A 22427-nucleotide genomic window follows, 5' to 3' on the forward strand; every position below is an offset into this window, starting at 1 on the left:
TCTACCCAGAAGATGATCATCAGAGCATGCAAAAACTCCAGACTGGCCCTGGGATGGGAATCTTTCTCCATATACAATATCTTAGCCTGTGAAATAATTCCTACCTGAAACTTATATAAACCAGAAGTAGTGGTTTACCTGGTTCTAGAAGTTATGGGTCGTTCTGTGCACAGAGGTTTCAAGGGTGGACAGAATGCACATGGAGAGTCAACCCTTGTGTTGGGACCTCCCTACATGCTCTGCAGAAGAAGATTTTGTCACTATCTCAGGTCAGGACTCTTCATCCTGTTGAGCAACCCTGACTGTGCTCAATACTGTGGGTGCCTCGACTGAAGTGAATACTTAACTGTGGCATGCGCTGTTCTAAGCATTTTCTGGTTCAGTTTTATTGGTATCACAAGGTACCCAGCAATCCTAAATATTAAGCCATAGGATATGTGTTTAGTATTTTAAAGTATAATGTTGTAGCTTTTTTTGATGATAAAATGTTTTGAGAGCTCTTTTCCCAAGAGGAAAAAGCATTTACTAGAAGACTAAAAGTGATTATGGATGATGGCAAATGAGGACCTAGATGGTCCTGGCATGAGACAGGTGATTTTTATCATTTTCTTTGTTAAATACTAAATTATTAATACTGAAAATCTACTTTATAGCTGCATGATATTGGTCAATAGGGATTCTAAGATTGCAGAAGGTTTGTAGAAATTTGTACCTCATAAAGTGATGACATGCTAGGAATATTTCAAAGTAGGTTTTTATTCTTCCACAAAGCAGTCACTATGGAAAATGGTATGTCAATTCTTAAAAAAATAAAATAAACATAGAATTCACATGTAGTTCAGCAATTCCACTTCGGGGTGTATATCCAAAAGAATTGAAAGCAGGGTCTTGAGGAGACGTTAATACTCATGCTCATAGTAGCATTAATCACAATAGCCAGAAAATGGAAACAACCCAGGTGTCCATTGATGGATGAATGGATATAAAATATGTGGTATATCCATATGATGGAATATAATTCAGCCTTTTAAAAGGATGGAATTCTGACACCTGCTACAACACAGATGAACCTTGAAGACATAATAATAAGTGAAATAAGCCAGTCATGAAATGACAGATACTGTGTAATTCTACTTATAAGAGGTATCTGGAGTAGTCAAAATCATTGAAAAGAAAATAGAATGGTAGTTGCCAGGGGCTGAAGGGCAGAGGGAATGGCTAGTTGTTATTTAACGGGTATAGATTTTCAATTTTGCAAAGTTAAAATGGTGGAGATCAGTTATACAACAATGTGGAAATATTTAACACTACTGAACTGTATGCTTAAAATGGCTAACATGGTAAATTTTATATTATGTGTATTTTAGCACATTTAAAAATTAAAAAGTTAAACTACATTCAAAAGAGGGATGTCTCAATCCCCAGTAGATGCCTGAAGCCACAGATGGTACTGAACTTGATCACTGTCCACTAGAACACATTTCTGTTCATGTCCTCTACCCACAAATGTAATGCCTTTTCCATCTTAACTAAGCACTTATCATTTACTCTGGCCATAACTTTTGTTAAGGTGTGACAGCCAATTTTCTTTTTTTACAGTTTCACAAATAAAAGATTTATTCTTACCATGGATCTTAGCAATCTCAGATTTTTTTTTCATTTTCTTATTGAGAACTTTCATCTTTTCACTTAAAGGAAGCACTTTACAGCATCTTGTCAGCATATCCAAATTGCCAGCATCACTACACTTGCACTTCGTGGTCATTGTTAAGTAAAATAAGGATGACTTGAACATAGGCACTGTGATACCGCAGCAGTAGATGTGATAACCTAGACAACTATGAAGTGACAAGCAGGTGGGTCAGGTTGAGTAGACAGCATGAAAACCCCGGGCAAAGGGATGATTCATGTCCCAGACAGGGACAGTGTAAGATTTCATCACACGGCCGGGCACGGTGGCTCACACCCGTAATGCCAGCACTTTGGGAGGCCAAGGCAGGTGGATCATGAGGTCAGGAGATCGAGACCATCCTGACTAATACAGTGAAACCCCGTCTCTACTAAAAATACAAAAAAATTAGCCAGCGTGGTGGTGGGCACCTGTAGTCCCAGCTACTTGGGAGGCTGAGGCAGGAGAATGGCGTGAACCTGGGAGGCGGAGGTTGCAGTGAGCCAAGATTGCACCACTGCACTCCAGCCTGGGCAACAGAGCGAGACTCCGTCTCAAACAACAACAACAACAACAACAACAACAACAACAACAACAACAAAAGATTTCATCACACTATGCAGAAGTGTGCAATTTAAAACTTATGAATTGTTTCTTTCTGGAATTTTGTTTAATATTTTCAGACTACAGTTCACCCTAGGTAATTGAAACTGCACATAAAGGTGGACTATTTTAGTAAAAAAAAAAAAAAAAAACAGAGTGAGGCTCGCGGCCGGAGTGCGGTGCTGGGCGGAAGCCACCATGGCGGCCGAGCGAAAGACAAAGTTGTTCAAGAATCTGCTGCGCATGAAGTTTATGCAAAGGGAACTGGACTCGGAAACCAAGAAACAACTAGAAGAAGAAGAAAAGAAAATCATTAATGAAGAACACTGGTACTTGGATTTGCCAGAGCTTAAAGAAAAAGAGAGTTTCATAATAGAAGAGCAGAGTTTCTTACTATGTGAAGATCTTCTCTATGGAAGAATGTCATTCAGAGGATTTAATCCTGAGGTTGAGAAATTGATGCTTCAGATGAATGCTAAGCACAAAGCAGAAGAAGTTGAAGATGGAACTGTGGAGTTTGATGTGTCAGATGAAGAGATGGCTAGAAGATATGAGACCTTGGTGGGGACAATTGGGAAAAAGTTTGCCAGAAAGAGAGACCATGCCAATTACGAAGAAGATGAAAATGGAGACATAAAACCGATTAAAGCAAAGAAGATGTTCTTAAAGCCCCAGGATTAGGATGGATGCCTTAAGCGATGGACCACGGGTGCTTGATGGAAGTCAGCAGCGCATCTGGAGCTCATCCCGATAGCGTCTCTATAGTTATTAATACTGTAACGTTTACTTTGTAAAGAGATGTATCATTTTGGAACCATGCTGTTTAAAAAAACAGATGTGTGATGGATGTTGTACATCCTTTGCTTCATGGTATTCATTCATAAATTTTTAGCCCTCGATCTACAAATGTATATGTTTTTACAGGGCTACTTCCTAAAGTTTTTTTGACCTCGGGTTTATCGTAACATAGTTCTCCAGTCACTGACCTTGAATTGACTGATATAAATTACTGCCAATGTTTAAATTGCCCTTATGTTTATATTTAAATTATTATGTCAAGCCAATTCATACATACAGTTTGGAATCAAATATTCTAAGAATGTATTATATAAATTTATCAAGAATAGAATAAATATGCCTCTCCAGTCTTAAAACAAAATACAATTAGGTTAGGTTCTTCTGAAAATATGCACTTCTGGTTTACAGAACAAATTTACTTTTGGTCACTTATGTGAGTGGAAGTGGGGAGACACTAACATTTAAATTGTTACACTCAGAATAGTGTTTACACACTAAGAAATTAGACACATGTCAGTTGTGCCTCATTTTGTTGCAAGTAAATAAAATTAATTTTAGATGATTTAACCAAGAAGAAAGAGCTATTGAAAGGCTACTAGGTGTCTCAAAGTAAAAGAAGGAAAAGCCAACTGGGTAAGACAGACTTAACTCAGCAGGCCTGCGGTGCTCAGACTCTGTGCTCCGAAGAAGGGCCCGTCTTTAAGAATGGACCTTGGCTGGCTTCTGGGAGACAACCTCTGAGCCCTCAGAATATTCTGCCCAAATAGTGTGGTTTTCTATGCCTGAGACCTTGAGCCACACTATATTTAGAGTAAACATCAGTTTTTGTGTGTCCTGGGGCCTTGGGCGTGCTGTACCACCTTGATCAGATCTTTTTATGTTAACAGTGTGATTTGGGTTAATACCTTTTTTTGCTGGGGTTGAGGGTGTGGGAGAGAGCTGGAGCTGAGTAGCTGAGGTCAGTCACATGGATATTGCTTGCCTATGTCATAGATGCCCCCCAATAAAAACCCTGGACACTAAGACTTGGGGGAACTTCCCTGGTTGTGAACATTTCACATGGGTTGTCACATGTCATTGCTGGGAAAAATAAGTACATCCTCATGTGACTCCCCTGGGAAGGGAAAGGTCACTCACCTCTGAAAGCCTGTGCATCGTTTCTTCTGGACTTCACTGCATGTATCTTTCTGCTTTGCTGATTATAATCTGTATCTTTTTGCTGTCATAATCTGTAACCGTGAGTTCAGTAACACTTCTGAGTTCTGAGTCCTTCTAGTGAATCATCAAGCCCGAAAGTGTTCTTGGGAACCCCCAACACACTGACTAACCCAGTTGTGAGAAAGACAGAGTCAGAATGACTCTTGGGACCTCAGCAGCATGACCTGATGACACTAGTCCCTAGGTCACTGCCATGGGACAATGTGACCCCAGACATCTTCTGGACCCAAGAATATCATGGGCCCAGCTCAGGTCACTTACATAACAAGATAGAGTGTCGCACAATTGTGACCACTGGGGGACATCGAGACACAGATGTGACTTGAGCTGGCTTGTGTCCATGCCAGTATATGTTAGATATGTTGGTACATATGATGCTTCTCTTATTACTTTTTTAGTCTTTCTTAAATCCACATTTAGAAGTTAATAAAGTTAGTGTTTCTAGTAGAGTAGCAGACACTTCAGCTGATCAGTCAATACTTTTTCTATTGATAATAAATACAGATTACATTTATGAGTTTGTGTATTATTCAGGAAAAATTAACGTTAATGCCATCATTTTTATACTAAGCTTCCTGTCTAACAAGGCGACTCAAAGTATAAAATCCTGGGCTCTAATCCCAGTCACTTAATGTCTCTGAGATTCAGATTCTTTGCTTTTCAAGAGAGGGTGGTGTTCCCATAGGTAGTGGCTGTGAATATTAAATAAGAGAGCAGGTAGGAGTCCACATAATAGTGCTCAGCACATTTAGATGTTTAACAATATTTTATTCATTTTTTCTTCCCTTCCTATTTTATTATCTTCCCCCTTTTATCCTTACTTAAACACCTACTAAATTTGAATAATATCTAAGCCATAGAAATACCTACTAAATATTGGAATTCATATGTTGTATGTAGTCTATACTAGGACTGTTTTGTCATAATTCCTTTATGCACTATCATTTTTATTTCATATATAATGTTTAAATGTGAGAACTTCTGAAATTTTCGTTTCATACTGTATTAGTCCATTTTCACACTGCTATAAAGATATACCCAAGACTGGGTAATATATAAAGGAAAGAGGTTTAATTGACTCACAGTTCCGCATGGCTGGAGAGGCCTCAGGAAACTTACAATCATGGCAGAAAGCGAAGGGGAAACAGGCGTCTTCTTCACAAGGCGGCAGGAGGGAAGTGAAGTGAGAGCACAGGAAAAACATGCCACTTTAAAAACCATCAGATCTTGTGATAATTCACTCACTACCACGAGAACCCATAGGGGAAGCCACCCTCATAATGCAATTCACCTCCCTCCACATTCCTCCCTTGGCATGTGGGGATCATGGGAATTACTCTTCGAGATGAGATTTGGGTGGTGGGGACACAGAGCTAAACCATATCACATACCAAATAGTTATTTTGAGTACAATTTTTTCATCAAATTATTCTCTTAATCATTTTCACCTTCAGAATGTAATTGTTTCTCAGGACATAAAATTGACATGCAGTACAGCAAACATAGCTATCCTCTCATGAATAAAAATATGAAACAGATGGTGGATAAGTGTTTATACATCCTGATGTTAAATACATCCTGATACCTATAGACTGGTAAAGAGACACAAGTTATTCACACACACATACACAATGTTAGAGAACGAATTATTTTCCCAAAATATAGGAAATGGTCAGTAAAAGTTACATCAAAGATGACTGTGCTTCCCTACATTTCATAAGGTTCAGGAAGAAATAGTTGCTCTCCTTTAAGTCCTAAGAGAAAGGGAATGAATCGCATTACATATTATCAAGGGGGCTCCTGTGGCAAAAATAAAGGGGGAGGAGGAGAAACAGAGGAAAGCACGCTGTGAGGTCTGCTCCACTCATGAGTTAACCAAGGCTGTAGCCAGGGAAGGTCAACTCTCCAGCAACAGAGGCCTGTGCATTTTCCCTGAGTTGATAGACATTTTGAGACCAGGCAACCCTTCTAGAGCCAGAACTTTGAGTTTAAATCTAGTTTGAAGAAAGCTTCTAGAAGGGGTGGCACAGAAGAAAGTACTACTTTCTTCTCTTGTTCACTCCCATCTCCCTCTCCCATCACCAAGTCAGAAGGCCCATTGTTTGAACCACCTCGGATTCAGCATGAACATGTCTTGCTTCCATGGAAGAACGTGCTAAATAGGATTGGGAAGGCCAAAAGAGAATATAATTTCCTCAAATATTGTACAAAAAAAGAGAGCTTACCACAATTTCCCATTAATAAATAAAGATCATTGTGGTCTTGAAAAGTGCTTGATAGATGTCTATCTGTATTTTCCAGTAAGTCAAGATCCAATAAGTTATCTGCATCTCTAAGTCTCCTTTTTGACCTTCAACACTGTGACCCAAGTCTTACCAAAGTCACCATCTTGGTGGTATAGATATTTGTACATGTGACAGGAGAAATATTTTAGCTGAGAGATTTTCTATTAAAATATTGTTCCAAAAATTAAATGTGAGGTAGTCATCATAGTAAAGTTCACCTTAATTGATTGTTTGGTGTATATAAACAATACCTTATACAAACTGGGATGGCAAAACTTGTCCAGCAATTACTAATTTTTTTTTTATTCTGGTGTAATAAAGCTGTTTATTGGTTTCACACCATATTTACATTCATTCATTCATTCAATCAGCCAGCAAGCCAGCAATAGATATGAAGTGCCTACCACATGTTTGACAAAGTTTAGGAGGGGTCGCTTACCCGGATTTAAGAGTCATATATAAGCAGAAAAAAAATTGTAAAGAACAAAAGACTCAGGATTGAGTGGTCAGTGACCACAGTTAGGAAGAAGAGAGGAGAAAGAAAGAGAAAGGCCTGCGAACTAGGCAGTCTAGTCACAGAGTTTTGGGTAGGAACAGATCAGGGAGAGAATGGTATCGGCAATGTCCCATGCAGAGGGGCCAGTAGGCTGCTGAGCTGTTCAGCTGTTGCTGCTGATTGGAAGGCCAATTCTGGAGCCTTGTGGAGGGAACAGCTGGAGGAAAAAGGAAAGCATGTGCAGCATGAGTAGCAATAGAGGAGGGAAAGAAGAGAGGCAGAAGTGAGGTGAGAGGACATGTTCCTCAAAGTGGCAGACACCTGTGTATTTTTTAAATCAAAACAGATGAAGGCATGCATTTTATCATGTTTGGGTGTAAAATTTCTTGAAATCTCTATTATTTCATGAGAATTCCCTGCTTTCCTTACTTTTTGCATATTTATAACAATGCACGAAAAATTTTATTTGCATTTGTTCACTGAATATATCAAACATTTATGAACTTGTTCCTCATTGTTTTGCCTGATTTAAAGAATTTGGGTACAAGTGGATACTTTGAATGATAGACTGCATTTTTAATGACTGTATATGGCTAAGACAATAATTTTTATTCTTATTGCACCAAATAGTTTTCTTTGTAATGGCTTCTTTTATTCTGATTAATTTTATTTATGTGCTTAGAATATAAAGTCACTATTACATTTTTGCTATATAAGTAAGAAGCAGCGTGAATGATGGAATTTGAAAGAGAATGATCAAAAATGAAAACTCTGTTATTTTTGAACAAGCATTTCACAGCATGAGAACAAAATGTGTTCAACTGTTCATTTTATAACGAGAGAAAAATACATTTTAAATTAGAATTGTACTGCTCAGGCATTATAATTCATGCAGTCGTAAGAGAAATATAAATGCTCTACATCAGTTGGTAGAGAAAAAAAGTCACATTTCAACCAAACATTTGGTGTTAAACCTCTTAGATAGAACACATTCTTTTTTAAAGAAAGAAAGACAATTGAAAGTCAGCAATTGAGCATTAGGCCTTTAATAAGATTCAGTAAGAATCAGAAAACTGTAAAGTTTGAAATCAGATGCTAAATGGAAAACAAATTCTGATTCTGTGATAAATCAGTGAACACCTCCCCTCTATTGACCATCAACATTGCCACAATGGCTTCTTTACTTTCTCCTGAGCCAAGATAGACCCTAATTCAATGTTTGATGAATTCCAGTATATTAAGTATTTTAATAACCTTCATAAAACAAAAAGATGCTCCATGAATTAAATGTGGGCTTTGGCTTATTATTCCAGCAGCAGTGATGGATTTGCACTGATCTGTCTGTACTCTTGTGCTTATGATATTTTGGGTTCAATGACACACTGAAAGAAGTTTCGCTAGATTCATCAGGCTGTAAAACACAACATAACAGCTAACTAACCCACGGTAAGATTGAACCTGCAACCTTAGCTATGCCAACAGTGCTCCTCCAGCAGATCACTGAGCTCATGAGGTTGCTGTGGTGAGAATGTCCTACAGAAGGGCTGCACCTTGTTAAGCCCCAGTAGGGTGGCTTGCACAGAGTGAGGCTGAGGTTGGTCCATGGAGCTGTTGCTCTGCTTTTGTGTCCCGCTATAATCTCTCTCTTATCTTTTAGGTTGATAGTACCCTCTTTTCCTTGCCTTATCCTGCACCATCCTGCCCTTGAAAAATCACTTTCTAGAAAGAAGCTGGTACATACATTAAGGCTCAAGCATTAAATCTTCTGAGGTTTTTGAATATTGAGTTTTATCTCCACTGGATTGTTTTGTTCTCATAGTCATCAAAAGGCAATTGGCAACTCAATCCAAAATAAAGAATTAAAGTATATAGAAGCCTTTCCTACAGATTTCACCACCATAAGTAACAAAGGTGAGACAGAGAGAGAGAAAGAGAGAAACAGAGAGGGAAGAGATATTTTCTGCACTTATTCCTCTTTGCTTTTACAGCGGAAACCTCCAATGGTGGTGGATGATCTTTTTGAAGACATGAAAGATGGTGTTAAACTGCTTGCCCTTCTGGAGGTCCTGTCTGGGCAAAAGCTGGTAAGAATTTTTTTATGTTATCATACTTGTCAAATTGTTTTCATTTGGAATTTGGAGACTGTGGAGTTGAGAGTGCTAAGATGTGCTGCCCATCTAAAAGAAAGTTATTTGTTGTGGTGGGTAGTATACTGGAAACACTGGTCTGCTTGCACTTCTACTTCTAGGTGCAAGGAATATATTTCCCTTCTTGTTCTTGCAAACCCCTAGTGCATTTAAAACATTATGTTTATAATAACAACCTGACAATTAAGAGTAAATAACTTCATCAGTAACTTAACATGATTAACCATTGTATCTACATGGTATACAAGAAGCTAGTTGCAAATTACCAAATCCCTCACTTTAAGTGTTTGTCTTCCATTTAGAAAGAAATGTTGGTCCATATCTGTGTATTTATATAGTTGTTTGTTGAAAATTAAGCTGGAAACCAGTGTGGCATTTTTCATATTCTTGTTGACATCATCCATCATCCATCATTTGTAGCAAGGACAGCCTGTTCAGAGTTGTTTTTATGTGCTGTGGAACCAGCAGAGTGAAAAACAACATTAACAGTGTGCTAGAAAGTGTATTTGCTACATTGTCAAATAATAAAATATTTTTTCTTGCTTATCTCTTTTTCATTTCAGAGTAGTAGAGCAGTAAGTAGTTCGTAAACATAAATTATTTATAAATAATGTTTACCGTAATTTGGAAAAAGGAATTCAGGAAAAAATTTTCAAGACGTTAGATAACACACTAGACACAGAGTCCATTGAAAGTCCTTTTTTTTCTTTATCACTTGTATCTTGGCAATAATAACACAGTCATTATTACTTGGATAACTACATTTTTAAAAGAGGATTTTTACCTCTTTAAAATTAATTTCCATTCATTTTGTACAGGGATCCCTCAAATAGCTTTTGTAAGAATTGTTTGTTGAAAAACATAAACTGGTAATAATTTTGTATCAGTCATTTATGAAATTGGATTCCCAGGTAGTGGATGCTTCTGGCACCCCATGTCTCATCTCAGCTACATCAGTGGTAGACATTCCCATATACTCTGACAGCTTCTTTCTTCAAGCACTGGTAGTTATCTGTCTGGCTTTCTGCCTCAGGGCTTTTATTAAAGGCACAAGTTGCACAGAGCAGCTTTGAAGTTTTGGGGAGTTAGTGGTCCCAAGGGACCCTCAACCAATGGATATGGGAGTCTATGAATAAATGCTCCACCCTAAAATTCTTAGGGTAATTCTGAGACAGGTGATTCTGAGGCATGTTTTACACATGTCTTATAGAGTTCCTGTAGGGTCACCAGTGGGATTGAGTTCCAGTTGCCAATAACAGTAACCCTCAGTAGCACATCCTTTGTTAGCTTTTGCTCCTCCCCCATCTCACTCTCCACACATCCTTATTCTTGCTACCTGGGATCACCTCCCTAGTAAGCTACATGCACCCAAGAGCTTTTCTCAAGCTCTGCTTTGGAAGAAATCAAGCTAGACATAGATGAACAGGCAATTTGGAATGTGTATAGGCATATGCATGAGCTAAAGATACTACATAAGCATTAGGATGTGGGATTTGTTAGACTGAAATACGTACTCTCTTGATTACCTGATATAACTGGCCATTTAGATATATCCTCCTGAATTAAGCTATTTTCTTGATGGGTAAAGGAATCTTTATATGAATATTCATGTGGATATTCAAGAAGTTTATGTGTCATTCTAAGTGTCATTACAATCTGCCGTTATACTTGACAGTAGAATACAGTATACAGAGATCTTGATGGGCATTTAACTGCCAGACTAAATTATTCTAGAAAAAAAGCATATATTTTTGACATGACAATCCTACTACTGTTTTCAGTACCCTACTCATTCAGATATAGTTAGAATTATGGGATCTTAAAGCTAGCAGAAATTTCAGAAAAAGATCTTAGCATTCTTATTTAACAGGTAGAGAAACTGGTGCATAGAACGGCAGTTTCTGATTTAACCTTTATTATTTATTTATATTGAATTCTTCAAGAGTCTGAATTACATAAAATAAAATCATTCTGAAATTATAAATATGCTGTGGCAAAGGTTATTTAATTTTTTTACATGTATGTATTATTGTTCAGGACCACACTAAGATGAAGAGCATCATTTAAAGGTCTGAGCATCCTAGGCATTCTTTTAGAGCTTTTCAAAGGGACAACATGGGCAAGAGTGTTTCCTTTAGGAGTGTTAATATTGTTCAGGAATGTATTTGTGCAACAGAACCTTACTGAGAACCCTATACTTAATGTCACAGTTCACATAGGTCAGGATTGTGGATCTGATTATGATCATCTGAGAAATGTGACCAAATGGCTTCACATCCTTTATATTGTGCCAGCATCTTAGGGTAAGAGTGGAATTTCAATATCCTAATACCCTTTAGTAGCCTATTGTGACTCCCTTGTCTATGATTTTATTTAAGGTATTAGGGAGTTATAAAAAATTACAATTCTTATCCTTGTATTTTTCTACATCCCTTGAATATTATTTGTGAAACATTTGTTCTTTGAATGGATAAGTAATTACTTAGCTGCAATTGCACATAAACATAGGAAAACTGAATTTAACACTACACTTAAGAGTTGTTTTTAAGAACATGAGGAATTACTATTGAAACATTAGAAACAATAGAATCAATATGAATAGAGATTAAGGGCTGCAGAGAAACTTCTTTTTTATCTATGTTGTTAACTTTCTGAATAGTATTTTTGCAAAAGACTCTTGAACACTTTGCCTTTCAAGAGAAGGGTAATAATCCATTTAGAAATGAATGATGGATGCTCAGAAACTCTTGAGTATCAGATTTCCCTGCATGTCCACCAGGTGACTCTGTTAGTCATTGATCATATATTTAGAGTAGAACTCAATTCTCCAATGGTATTTGTCATTGTCTAATAATCATTCAACTAACATTTCTAGAGTCCCTATTATGGATAAGGCACTATCTTGTGCCCTCTAAGAAAAACACAGATGAATGAGATATAGTCAGTGCTCTCAAAGAGATTATAGCCTAATAGGGATAATAATTATATTATAATAGGTTAAGTTGTGTGAAAATAGATGCAAATATGTGGTGGAGCAATAAAATAAACGTTTGCATCTTTCTCACTTAGCAGGATACATCTGAAGAAGAAAAGCAGGGAGAAAGTATTTGTCCTACTAGATATCAGATCTTACAATGAAGCTATATCACTTTAGACAGTGTGGCCTTTGTACAGAGATGAGCATACTGACAAATACCATAGAGTCCAGAAACAAGCCAAGGCATGAATGGAACTTTAGTATATGTCAAAGGAGGTTATCAGATATGGGTGTGGAGAGTGGGGAACTGTTCAATAAGTGGAACAGCTCAAAAGAAACCTTACAAGCCAGAAGGGATTGGGGTCCTATCTTTAGCCTCCTGAAACAGAATAATTGTCAACCCAGAATTTTGTATCCAGGAAAACTAAATTTCATAAATGAAGGAGAAATAGTCTTTTCATTCAAAGAAATGCTGAGAGAATTTGTCACTACCAGGCCAACCTTACAAGAAATGCTAAAAGGAATTCTAAACCTTGAAACAGAAAGTAGATATGCACCTCTTGAAAATATAAAACTCACAAGGTCTATAAAACAATAACATAACTAATAAAGTAGGTTACAATCAACATGATGACTGCAACCTCTTGTTTCAATATTAACTTTGAACATAAATGACCTAAATGCTTCACTTAAAAGATACAGATTGGCAGAATGGATAACAAAATGACAAACCAAAATATTTGCTTTCTTCAAGAGACTCACCTAAGGAATTTTATAAACTCCAGATAAATGACTGGAAAAAATATTCCATGCAAATGGAAACCAAAAGTGAACAAGAGTAGCTATTCTTAGATAAAACAGATTTTAAAGAAACAATGTAAAAAAAGACAGAGGAGGTCATTAAGTAATGATAAAAGGACAAATTCAACAAGAAGATATTACAATTCTCAATATATATGTGTATAACTCTGGAGTTTCCAGATTCATAAAACGTTACTATTAGACCTAAGAAATTAGATGGACAGCAACAAAATAATTGTGGGGTACTTCAGCACTTCACTGACAGCACTAGACAGATCATTGAGGTAGAAAGTAAAAAAAGAAACAGTGGATTTAAACTACATTCAGAACAAATGGACCTAACACATATTTATAGAATACTTGACCAAAGAACTGCAGAATATATATTCTTCTCATTAACACATGGAACATTCTCCAGGATAGACCATATGATAAGTCACAAAACAAGTCTCAATAAATTTTAAAAAGTCAACATTACCTCAAGTATCTTCTCAGACCACAGTGAAACAAAACTAGAAATCAACTTCAAAAGGAACCCCTAAGCTATACAAACACATGAAAATTAAGCAGTATGCTTCTGAATGATTTTTGGATTAACAATGAATTCAAGATGGAAATTTAAAAGTTATTTGAAATGAATGGTAATAGTGATACAAGTTATCAAAACCTCTAGGATACAGCGAAAGCAGTGCTAAGAGGAAAGTTTATAGTGCTAAATTCCTACATCAAAAAGTCTGAAAAATCACAAATTGACAACCTAACATCATACCTCAAGGAACTAGAGAAACCAAAGCAAATCAAATCCAAACCTAGTAGGATAAAAGAAATAACAAAGATCAGTGCTGAACTAAATTAAATTGAAACAAACTAACAGAAAATACAAAAGATAAATGAAACAAAAAACTTGGGTCTTTAAAAAGATAAACAAAACTGATAGACCATTTGCTAGATTGACCAAGAAGAGAGAAGATTCAAATGAGCTCAGTTAGAATGATAATGGAGACATTACAACCAACACCACAGAAATACAAAACATTACTCAAGACTGCTATGAACACCTCTATGCGCACAAACTAGAAAATCTATAGGAAAGGGATAAATTTCTGGAAACACACAACTCTCCTAGGTTAAATCAGGAAGAAATAGAAACCCTGAACAGACTAAAAACAACCTGTGAAAATTGAATCACTAATAGAAAAATTGCCAACAAAAAAAGCCCAGGGCCAGATGGGTTCACAGTTGAATTCTACGAGACATTCAAAGAAGAATTGGTTTTAATCCTACTGAAACTATTCCAAAAGATTAAGAAAGAGGGAATCCGCCCTAACTCATTCTAAGAAGCCAGTGACAACCTGATACAAAAACTAAGAAATGACATAACAAAAAAAAAGTAAACTACAGGTCAATGTCCCTGATGAACATAGATGCAAAGATCCTCAACAAAATACCAGCAAACTGAATCTAACAGCATATCAAAAGATAATACACCATAATCAGGTGGGTTTCATTGCAGGGATACAGGGATGGTTTAGCATATGCAAGTCAGTAAATGTGATACATCACATAAACAGAATTAAAAACAAAAGCTGTATGGGCATCTCAATAAATGCAGAAAAAACATTTGATAAAATCTAGCATCACCTAATGATAAAAAGTCCAACAAACTAGTCATAGAAGGGACATACCTCAAAATAATAAAAGCCATATTATGACAGATCCACAGCTAACATCATACTGAATGGGGAAAAGTTGAAAACATTCCCCTTGAGAACTGAAACAAGACAAGGATGCTCACTTTTACCACTTCTTTTAAACATATTACTGGAAGTCCTAGCCAGAACGATCAGGCAAGAAGATGAAATAAGGGGCATCCAAATTGGAAAAGAGTAAGTCAAACTATCATTGTTTGCTGATGAAATGATTGGATACCCAGAAAACCCTAAAGACTCCTCTAAAATTCTTAGATTTGATAAACAAAGTCAATAAAGTCTCAGGTTACAAAATCAGTGTACACAAGTGAGTAGCACTGCTATACACCAACAGCAAACAAGCCGAGAATAAAATCAGTAATTCAATTCCTTTTACAATAACTGCAAAAAAATATCTAGGAATATATTTAATCAAGGAGATGAAAGATCTCTACAAAGAGAACTACAGAACACTGCTGAAAGAAATCATAGATGACACAAACAAATGGAAACACACACTCACGGATTGGAAGAATCAATATTGTGAAAATGACAATACTGCCCCAAGAAATCTACAGATTCAATGCAATTACTGTCCAAATACCAACATCATTTTTCACAGAACTAGAAAAAAGCAATTCTAAAATTCACATGGAAACAAAAAAGACTCCAAAGAGCTAAAACAATCCTAAGCAGAAAGAACAATCTGAGGCATCACATTATCTGACTTCAAATTATACTACAAGGCAATAGTTACCTACACAGCATGATATACTGTTATAAAAGTTGATACATAGACCAATGGAACAGAATAGAGAACTCAGAAATAAAGTCAAATACTTAGGATCAAATGATCTTTGACAAAACGTACAAAAACATCAATTGGAGAAAAGACATCCTATTTAATAAACAGTGCTGGGAAAACTGGATAGTCACATGTAGAAGAATGAAACTGGACCTCTATCACTCACCATATACAAAAATCAACTCAGGATGGCTCAAATACTTAAATCTAAGACCTGAAACCCCATACAAATTCTAGAAAAAAATCTCTGGACATTGGCCTAGGAAAATAATTTTTTGCTAAGACCCTAAGAGCAAATGTACAAAAATAAAAATAGATAAATGGACCTAATTAAACTAAAAAGTTTCTGCACACCAAAAGAAATTATCATCAGAGTAAACAGACAACCCACAGAATGGGAGAAAATATTTGCAAACTATGCATCTGACAAAGGACTAGTGTCCAGAATCTACAAGGAACTCAAACAAATCAGCAAGAAAAAAGACAATAACATCAAAAATTGGGCAAATCACATGAATAGATATTTCTCAAAACAATATACAAATGAGTAATACACATGAAAAAATGTACAACATTACTAATCATCTAGGAAATGCAAATTAAAACCACAATGAGATATCACCTTACCTCTCCAAGAATCGCCATTATTAAAAAGTCAAAAAACAATAGATACCGGCTTGGAAGTGGTGTAAAGGGAACGCTTATAAACTGCTGGTGAGAATGTAAATTAAAACAACCTCTATGGAAAAATGGTATGGTTCTTGCCGGGCGCGGTGGCTCACGCCTGTAATCCCAGCACTTTGGGAGGCCAAGACAGGCGGATCACGAGGTCGGGAGATGGAGACCATCCTGGCTAACACGGTGAAACCCCATCTCTACTAAAAATACAAAAAGTTAGCTGGGCGTGGTGGCAGGCGCCTGTAGTCCCAGCTACTTGGGAGGCTGAGGCAGGAGAATGGCGTGAACCCGGGAGGCGGAGCTTGCAGTTTCTTAAGGAACTAAAAGTAAATGTACCATTTGATATAGCAGTCCCACTACTGGGTGTCTACCCAAAGGAAAAGAAGTCATTATTTCAAAGACACCTGCACATAGATGTTTATAGCAGCACAATTCACAATTGCAAAGATGTGGACCCAGCCTAAGTGGCTGCTGACCAATGAGTGGACAAAGAAAATGTAATATACATACAACCATGAAATACTACTAAGTCGTAAAAAAGAATGGAATAATGCCTTTTGCAGCAATTTGGATGGAGCTGGAGGCCATTATTCTAAGCGAAGTAATTCAGGAATGAAAACTAAATACTGTATATTCTCACTTATAAGTGGGAGCTAAGCTATGTGTACAATGAAGGCATATAGAATGGTATAATGGACTTTGGAGACTCAGAAGGATGAGGGTAAGAGATGGGTGAAGGATCAAAAACTAAATATTGGGTGACAGGTGCACTAAAATCTGAGACTTCACCACTATATTATTCCTTCACATAACCAAAAACCAATTGTACCCTAAAAGTTATTGAAATAAAAAAAATGGAACAGGAAATGAAGTTCATTCTAGCAGAAAAATGTAAAATTGAATTCTTATTTCATGGCCTATACAAAAATTAAATCTACATGAATTAAGGACCTACTGACAGTAACACTTTCAACTCTTAGTAGAAAACATGGGTGAATATCTTTTAGACACAGGGATAGGAAAACAATTATTCAATAAGACACAAAAAATATTGACAATAAAAGATTGCTATATTTAATATATTAAAATTAAGAATATCGTAAAAATTAAAAACCTTTTTAAAAAGTGGCAGAAGTTACAAACTTGTTGAAGATATTCACAATTCGTGTTGTAAAAGGATTAAATCAAGAATATATAAAATACATCTTCAAAACAATATAAGTGCAAACAACCTAAAGGAAAACCTGGACAACAGATGTGAAAAGGCATTTTACAGAAGAAATACACATCACCAATGAACAGAGGAAGAGAAGTCCATATTGCTGTTGATCAGGGAAATGTAAATGCAAACTGCAATGGAAAAGAGTACATATACATTTTACATACATTCAATTGAAAAAAATATGTTTAAGGTATCTGTCAAAATCAAACGGTGGGGAGGATACAGATTAACAGGATTATTTTTGCAGTGCTGATAAGAGCAAAATGTAGTGTAACCATTTTAGGATAGTTTGGATATAAATTCAAGTCATATTCCCTTTGACTCAGCAATTCTACTCTTAAGTATGTGTCCAAGAGAAACTCTGCTTATACAAAAGGTGAGAAGTACAAGAATAATCTATCAACATATCAAAATATCAATAACCTGGAAATAGCACATTCATATCAGAAGGAGGGTATAGAAATAGCACATTATATAGCTTTTGAAATGGATGAAATACAGTGAAAGGCAATGATATGATGAATCTTAGCAATATAATGTTATGTGGAAAAGTAGGTCTGAAAAGATTAATACAGTGATGCTCTTCATATAAAATTAAAAAGTAAGCATTCTTTTTAAGAAAGCATGTGAAAGAAATGGATCTTTATAAAAAGGCGAACACTGGACTGGAGTTAGTGTGACAGGTGCCCTCAGTGTAGTCACATAGAAGGATGGGATTAATGGTGGTTGTATTTCGGGATATGGCTTTCATACTTAGTTGTGGGTCCTTAGTTGTTTTAGGTTGCACATTCTGGGTGTGTTTACATTTTTAAAAATAATTAACTAATAAACTAAAGAAATGGGTTGTGCACAGAACAATGATGAGACTGTGTCATGTCTAACAGAGGTCTCAGTAAAGAATAGTAAAAATTTAAAAATATCTTCTATTTATATATTTGCTTTAGAAATATATCTTCTATTTATATATTTGTTTTAAAATCATATCATAAAAATTACTACCTAGCACACTATTACTTGGAAATGAAAAGATACTTGGTTTTCAATTTTAATAGGAGATCATTTAGAGCTCTAGGGTTTTCTCATTTGGGGAAGAGAGCAATTTACCAGCTATGCAACCTTACAGCATACTTCCTGTAAATGTAAAGGAGGCTTACAATATCTACTTCACTGAAATTTTTAGTTTTCAAATTAACAGTGTGGTGCAGAAAAAGTACACAATACATTTTGGTAACTTAGACATAGATAACTTTGAGTATCCATGTGCCAGAACACACTATTTCATTCTCAGAATCCTATTTCTTAACTTTGGTTTATGTGCCCCCATGTATTTTGGTCATTCAAATCAAGAAATGTCACTATTAATGTTAGTATCTTTGCATGTTTGGATGACTGAAAAAATGGTGAGTGACCAAGAATATTTTTCATATACATGCTTTGCTAACTTATAGGAGTGATAGTCTCAGTAGATAACATAGGAGTTTTGTGATAGTATCAGTAGATAAGGTAGGAGTTCTGTGCATTTCTGCTCTTAGACATACAGAAGACTAAAAGGCAAATGCATTAACAGATAATACGAGAACGAATGCTCTTATTGAGTGAATTAGGATATCTTCAGAGTGGCATGGGGAACACCGCTTTATGTATTTGCTAACCTTTATAGAAAGTGAACAATCTTGGTTGCTTTTGAATATTCTTCAAGTATATTTTTAATCCATTTAAATAGATCTTATAACTAACATTTTAATATGCAGATTTTGTCTTATTCCTTTTTTCCCCCCTCTCTTTACAGCCTTGTGAACAAGGACGCCGGATGAAGCGAATCCATGCTGTGGCTAACATTGGCACGGCACTCAAGTTCCTCGAAGGAAGAAAGGTAAGAGAGAAACAAAAACAAAACACCAAGGAAGAAGGTATGGGCATACTTATGTTTTCAGTATTGACTGTAGATCAAAACACTGCGTGTAGTCTATACAGCATAGACAAACAATATCGCTGTATTGTAAAATACTCTTAGCTTTATGGAGAAGTTGCAAAAAAAGAAATTTTATTTCTACAGTTCATTTCAGCATCTAGTGTTAAGAGCTTACATAACCATAGTATAATTATCAAAGTAAGGACATTAAAATTGGGATGATACTATTAACTAAAACATAAACATTAGTCCAAGTTCATCAGTGTTCCCCCTATTGTCTGTGTCTGTTCCAGGATCCACTCTAGAATTAGATCTTACGTTTAGTTATGTCTTCCATTCTATGGCAGGTCTTCTTTCTTTCCTTGTCTTTCATGACCTTGACACTTTTGATAACTGCTGGTCAGTTATTTTGCATAATGTCTCTCAATTTCAGTTTGCATTATATTTTCTCATGATTAGGTTGAGTTTATACATTTCTGGAAAAAATCCCAAGAAAGTTATGTCATGTTCTTCCCAGTGCACCATGTCAGTAAATATAGGGTGCTGATATGTCTTATGACTGGTTACATTAACTTTGAATACTTGGCAATGTGGTGTCTGCCATGATTTCCTACGGTAGAGTCACTGTTTTTCCCTTTATCATTGAGAAATAACTTAGGGGAGGTAATCGAGACTATGCTAAGTTTCTGCTTTTCCTCAAACTTTTGCTCACTGATTTTAGTATCCATCGCCTTCAATAATTATTTCTGTGCTGTTTGCCTAATGGTGATTTTCTATTTTCCTCATTCCTTCTATATTTATTAATTGGAGTTGTTCTGTAAGAAAAAGATGTCCTCCCCCACAATTTACTTATTTATTCATCATTTATTCCAGTAGGGACACATGTATATTTATTTTGTTACATAGTTAAAATCCATCATTATAATCATTGTTATTATTTTGTCACTCAAATTGTTCTAGCTTTGACCATTAAGAGTTCTTTCAGGCTGACTCCTGTACCTTTTTGATATGGGCTCATAATTTTTCAAGCAGTTTTTTATTTGATAGAACTATAAATATTCCAGTTTTAGCTTATATTTTCCCTGCCCCAGTCCTGGAACCAACCACTTCCCTAAAGAGGCTTTGTTCCTTTTAGTGATGAGTGGCATTTAGAAACCAAGATCTAAATGCTAAGTATTTCATTGCTACTGGGGCATCATTTCTCCTAGGCCCTCTCAGCAAATAGATTAGAAAATGTGTATGTTTATTAACTCATATATATACATATATCTGTGCTTCTCTCTCTCTCCTCTCTTTCTCTGTCTCTGTATGTGTGCACATATATATACACATATACATATGTAGCTTCTCGTGTGTGTGTGTGTGTGTGTAAACGTTAGTTCTAACTAATACCTCTGATTCAAGTTAAACACTGCAAGTTTTACTCAGCCTTATGTCCTTATTTGTTTCTGCTTTCTCTGATAATGAGAAGCCTTACTCTCATCTACAATATAGTTACTTATTTTTTTCAACCCGAGTGTATTAGTCCATTCTCACATTGCTATAAAGAAATATGCAAGACTGGATAATTTATAAAGAAATGAGGTTTAATTGGTTCATGGTTCTGCAGGCTGCTCAGGAAGCATAGCTCCGGCATCAGTTTCTGGAGAGCCCTCAGGAAGCTTACAATCATGGCAGAAGGTGAAGGGGAGCAGGCACGTCACACGGCCAGAGCAGGAGCAAGAGAGCAAGGGTAGAGGTCTGCACACTTTTAAACAACCGGGTCTTATGAGAACTCACTCACTATTGGTGGAGAGGACTGAGAAGGATGGTGCTAAACTATTCATAAGAACTCCACCCTCATGAACCAATCACTTCCAACCAGGGTTCACCTTCAACATTGGGGATCACATTTCAATATGAGATTTGGGTGGGGACATGTATACAAACTATATCACCTGGGATACACATCTAGTATGTCACTAACCCATGCCCCTGTGAGAAACAGATTTACAAATTAGAGAAGAGGATTTGTATATAATTTTTTTTTTGTCTTTAGCATTACAGTATCCAGTCAAAAAACTATTTTTGAAATGTTCTTACATTAGTTCTATTATTCCCCATCCCCTTCAGTGGAAGTGTGTCATCATTTGTTACAGAGATAGGTTTATTTGTTGTTGTTTGTGTTCTATTTTGTGCCCCACCACCATCCTGGTCAATTTTATTTGTTTTGAAGAGTGGGACATTATTATGGTTCTAAAATAATAAACGCTGTATTTAAAGAAGTCAAACCCCTTCCTCATCCCTGCTACTCCATTCTCATTCCCTGCCTCTAACTGCATTTCCCACCTTTAGGTAGCCAGTCTCTCTAGTTTCTGACATATATTTTGCATTTTTTTCCCACAAATAAGATGTTTTTTCATATATTCCCTTCTTTCTTACATGAAGGATAGCATACCATAGATGCATTTTGTGGCCGGGCGCGGTGGCTCATGCCTGTAATCCCAGCTCTCAGGGAGGCAGAGGCGGGAGGATAGCTTGAGCCCAGGAGTTCGAGACCTGCCTGGGTAATATAGCGAGACCCCGTTCTCCACAAAAAGGAAAAAGAAAAAAAAAAAAAAAGACTTAGATGCATTTTGCTTTTTTCACTTATCAGTATATCCTGGAAACCACCCCACATCAGTTCATGGTGATTTCTCTACTATTTTTACAGTTACACAGTGTCCCGTTGCCTAGATATGCCACTGTTTATTCAACCACTCTCTTATGAATGGGAATTGGGTTGTTTCTAGCATTTTTAAAACACAAACAATGATGCAGTTAACAACTATGTGCATAAGTGCTTCCATACAATTGGAGGTGTATCTTCTAGGTAAATTTCTAGATGTGTGCTTGCTAAGGCAAAAAGTAAATGCACATGTAATTTTGGTAGATATTACCATATTTCCCTCCAAAAGGGTTGCACTAATCCTCTTACATTTAGCCTTTTCTAATTTGTGGGAATTTAGGAAGTCTGTGCTTGGTAATACCAAAACTAGTTTTATCAATGGAGATCCAGATTACTTCTGGAAAATAGACCCATTCAGTTATTTCCTTCTCAGTTTATATGCACTGAATTAATTCAATTACTTTACAAATGTCTAATTGAT

General features: G+C 36.3%; 1 protein-coding gene and 1 pseudogene across 14 annotated transcripts in view; both read left to right on the forward strand.

Annotated features, from left to right (window-relative positions):
• Positions 1-22427, forward strand: part of SYNE1 (spectrin repeat containing nuclear envelope protein 1) — a 527413-nt gene that overhangs the window by 105173 nt on the left and 399813 nt on the right. For all 14 annotated transcript variants that reach the window (XM_008007617.3, XM_073022337.1, XM_073022331.1 and 11 more), the window contains exons 5-6: positions 9058-9153; positions 19177-19260. In XM_008007617.3, coding sequence (XP_008005808.3) covers positions 9058-9153; positions 19177-19260 — 180 coding nt within the window. The remainder of the gene's footprint in view (positions 1-9057; positions 9154-19176; positions 19261-22427) is intronic.
• Positions 2435-4607, forward strand: LOC119625061 (M-phase phosphoprotein 6 pseudogene; annotated as a pseudogene).

The sequence above is a fragment of the Chlorocebus sabaeus genome, chromosome 13, assembly GCF_047675955.1.
Source record: "Chlorocebus sabaeus isolate Y175 chromosome 13, mChlSab1.0.hap1, whole genome shotgun sequence".
Lineage (NCBI taxonomy): Eukaryota > Metazoa > Chordata > Mammalia > Primates > Cercopithecidae > Chlorocebus > Chlorocebus sabaeus.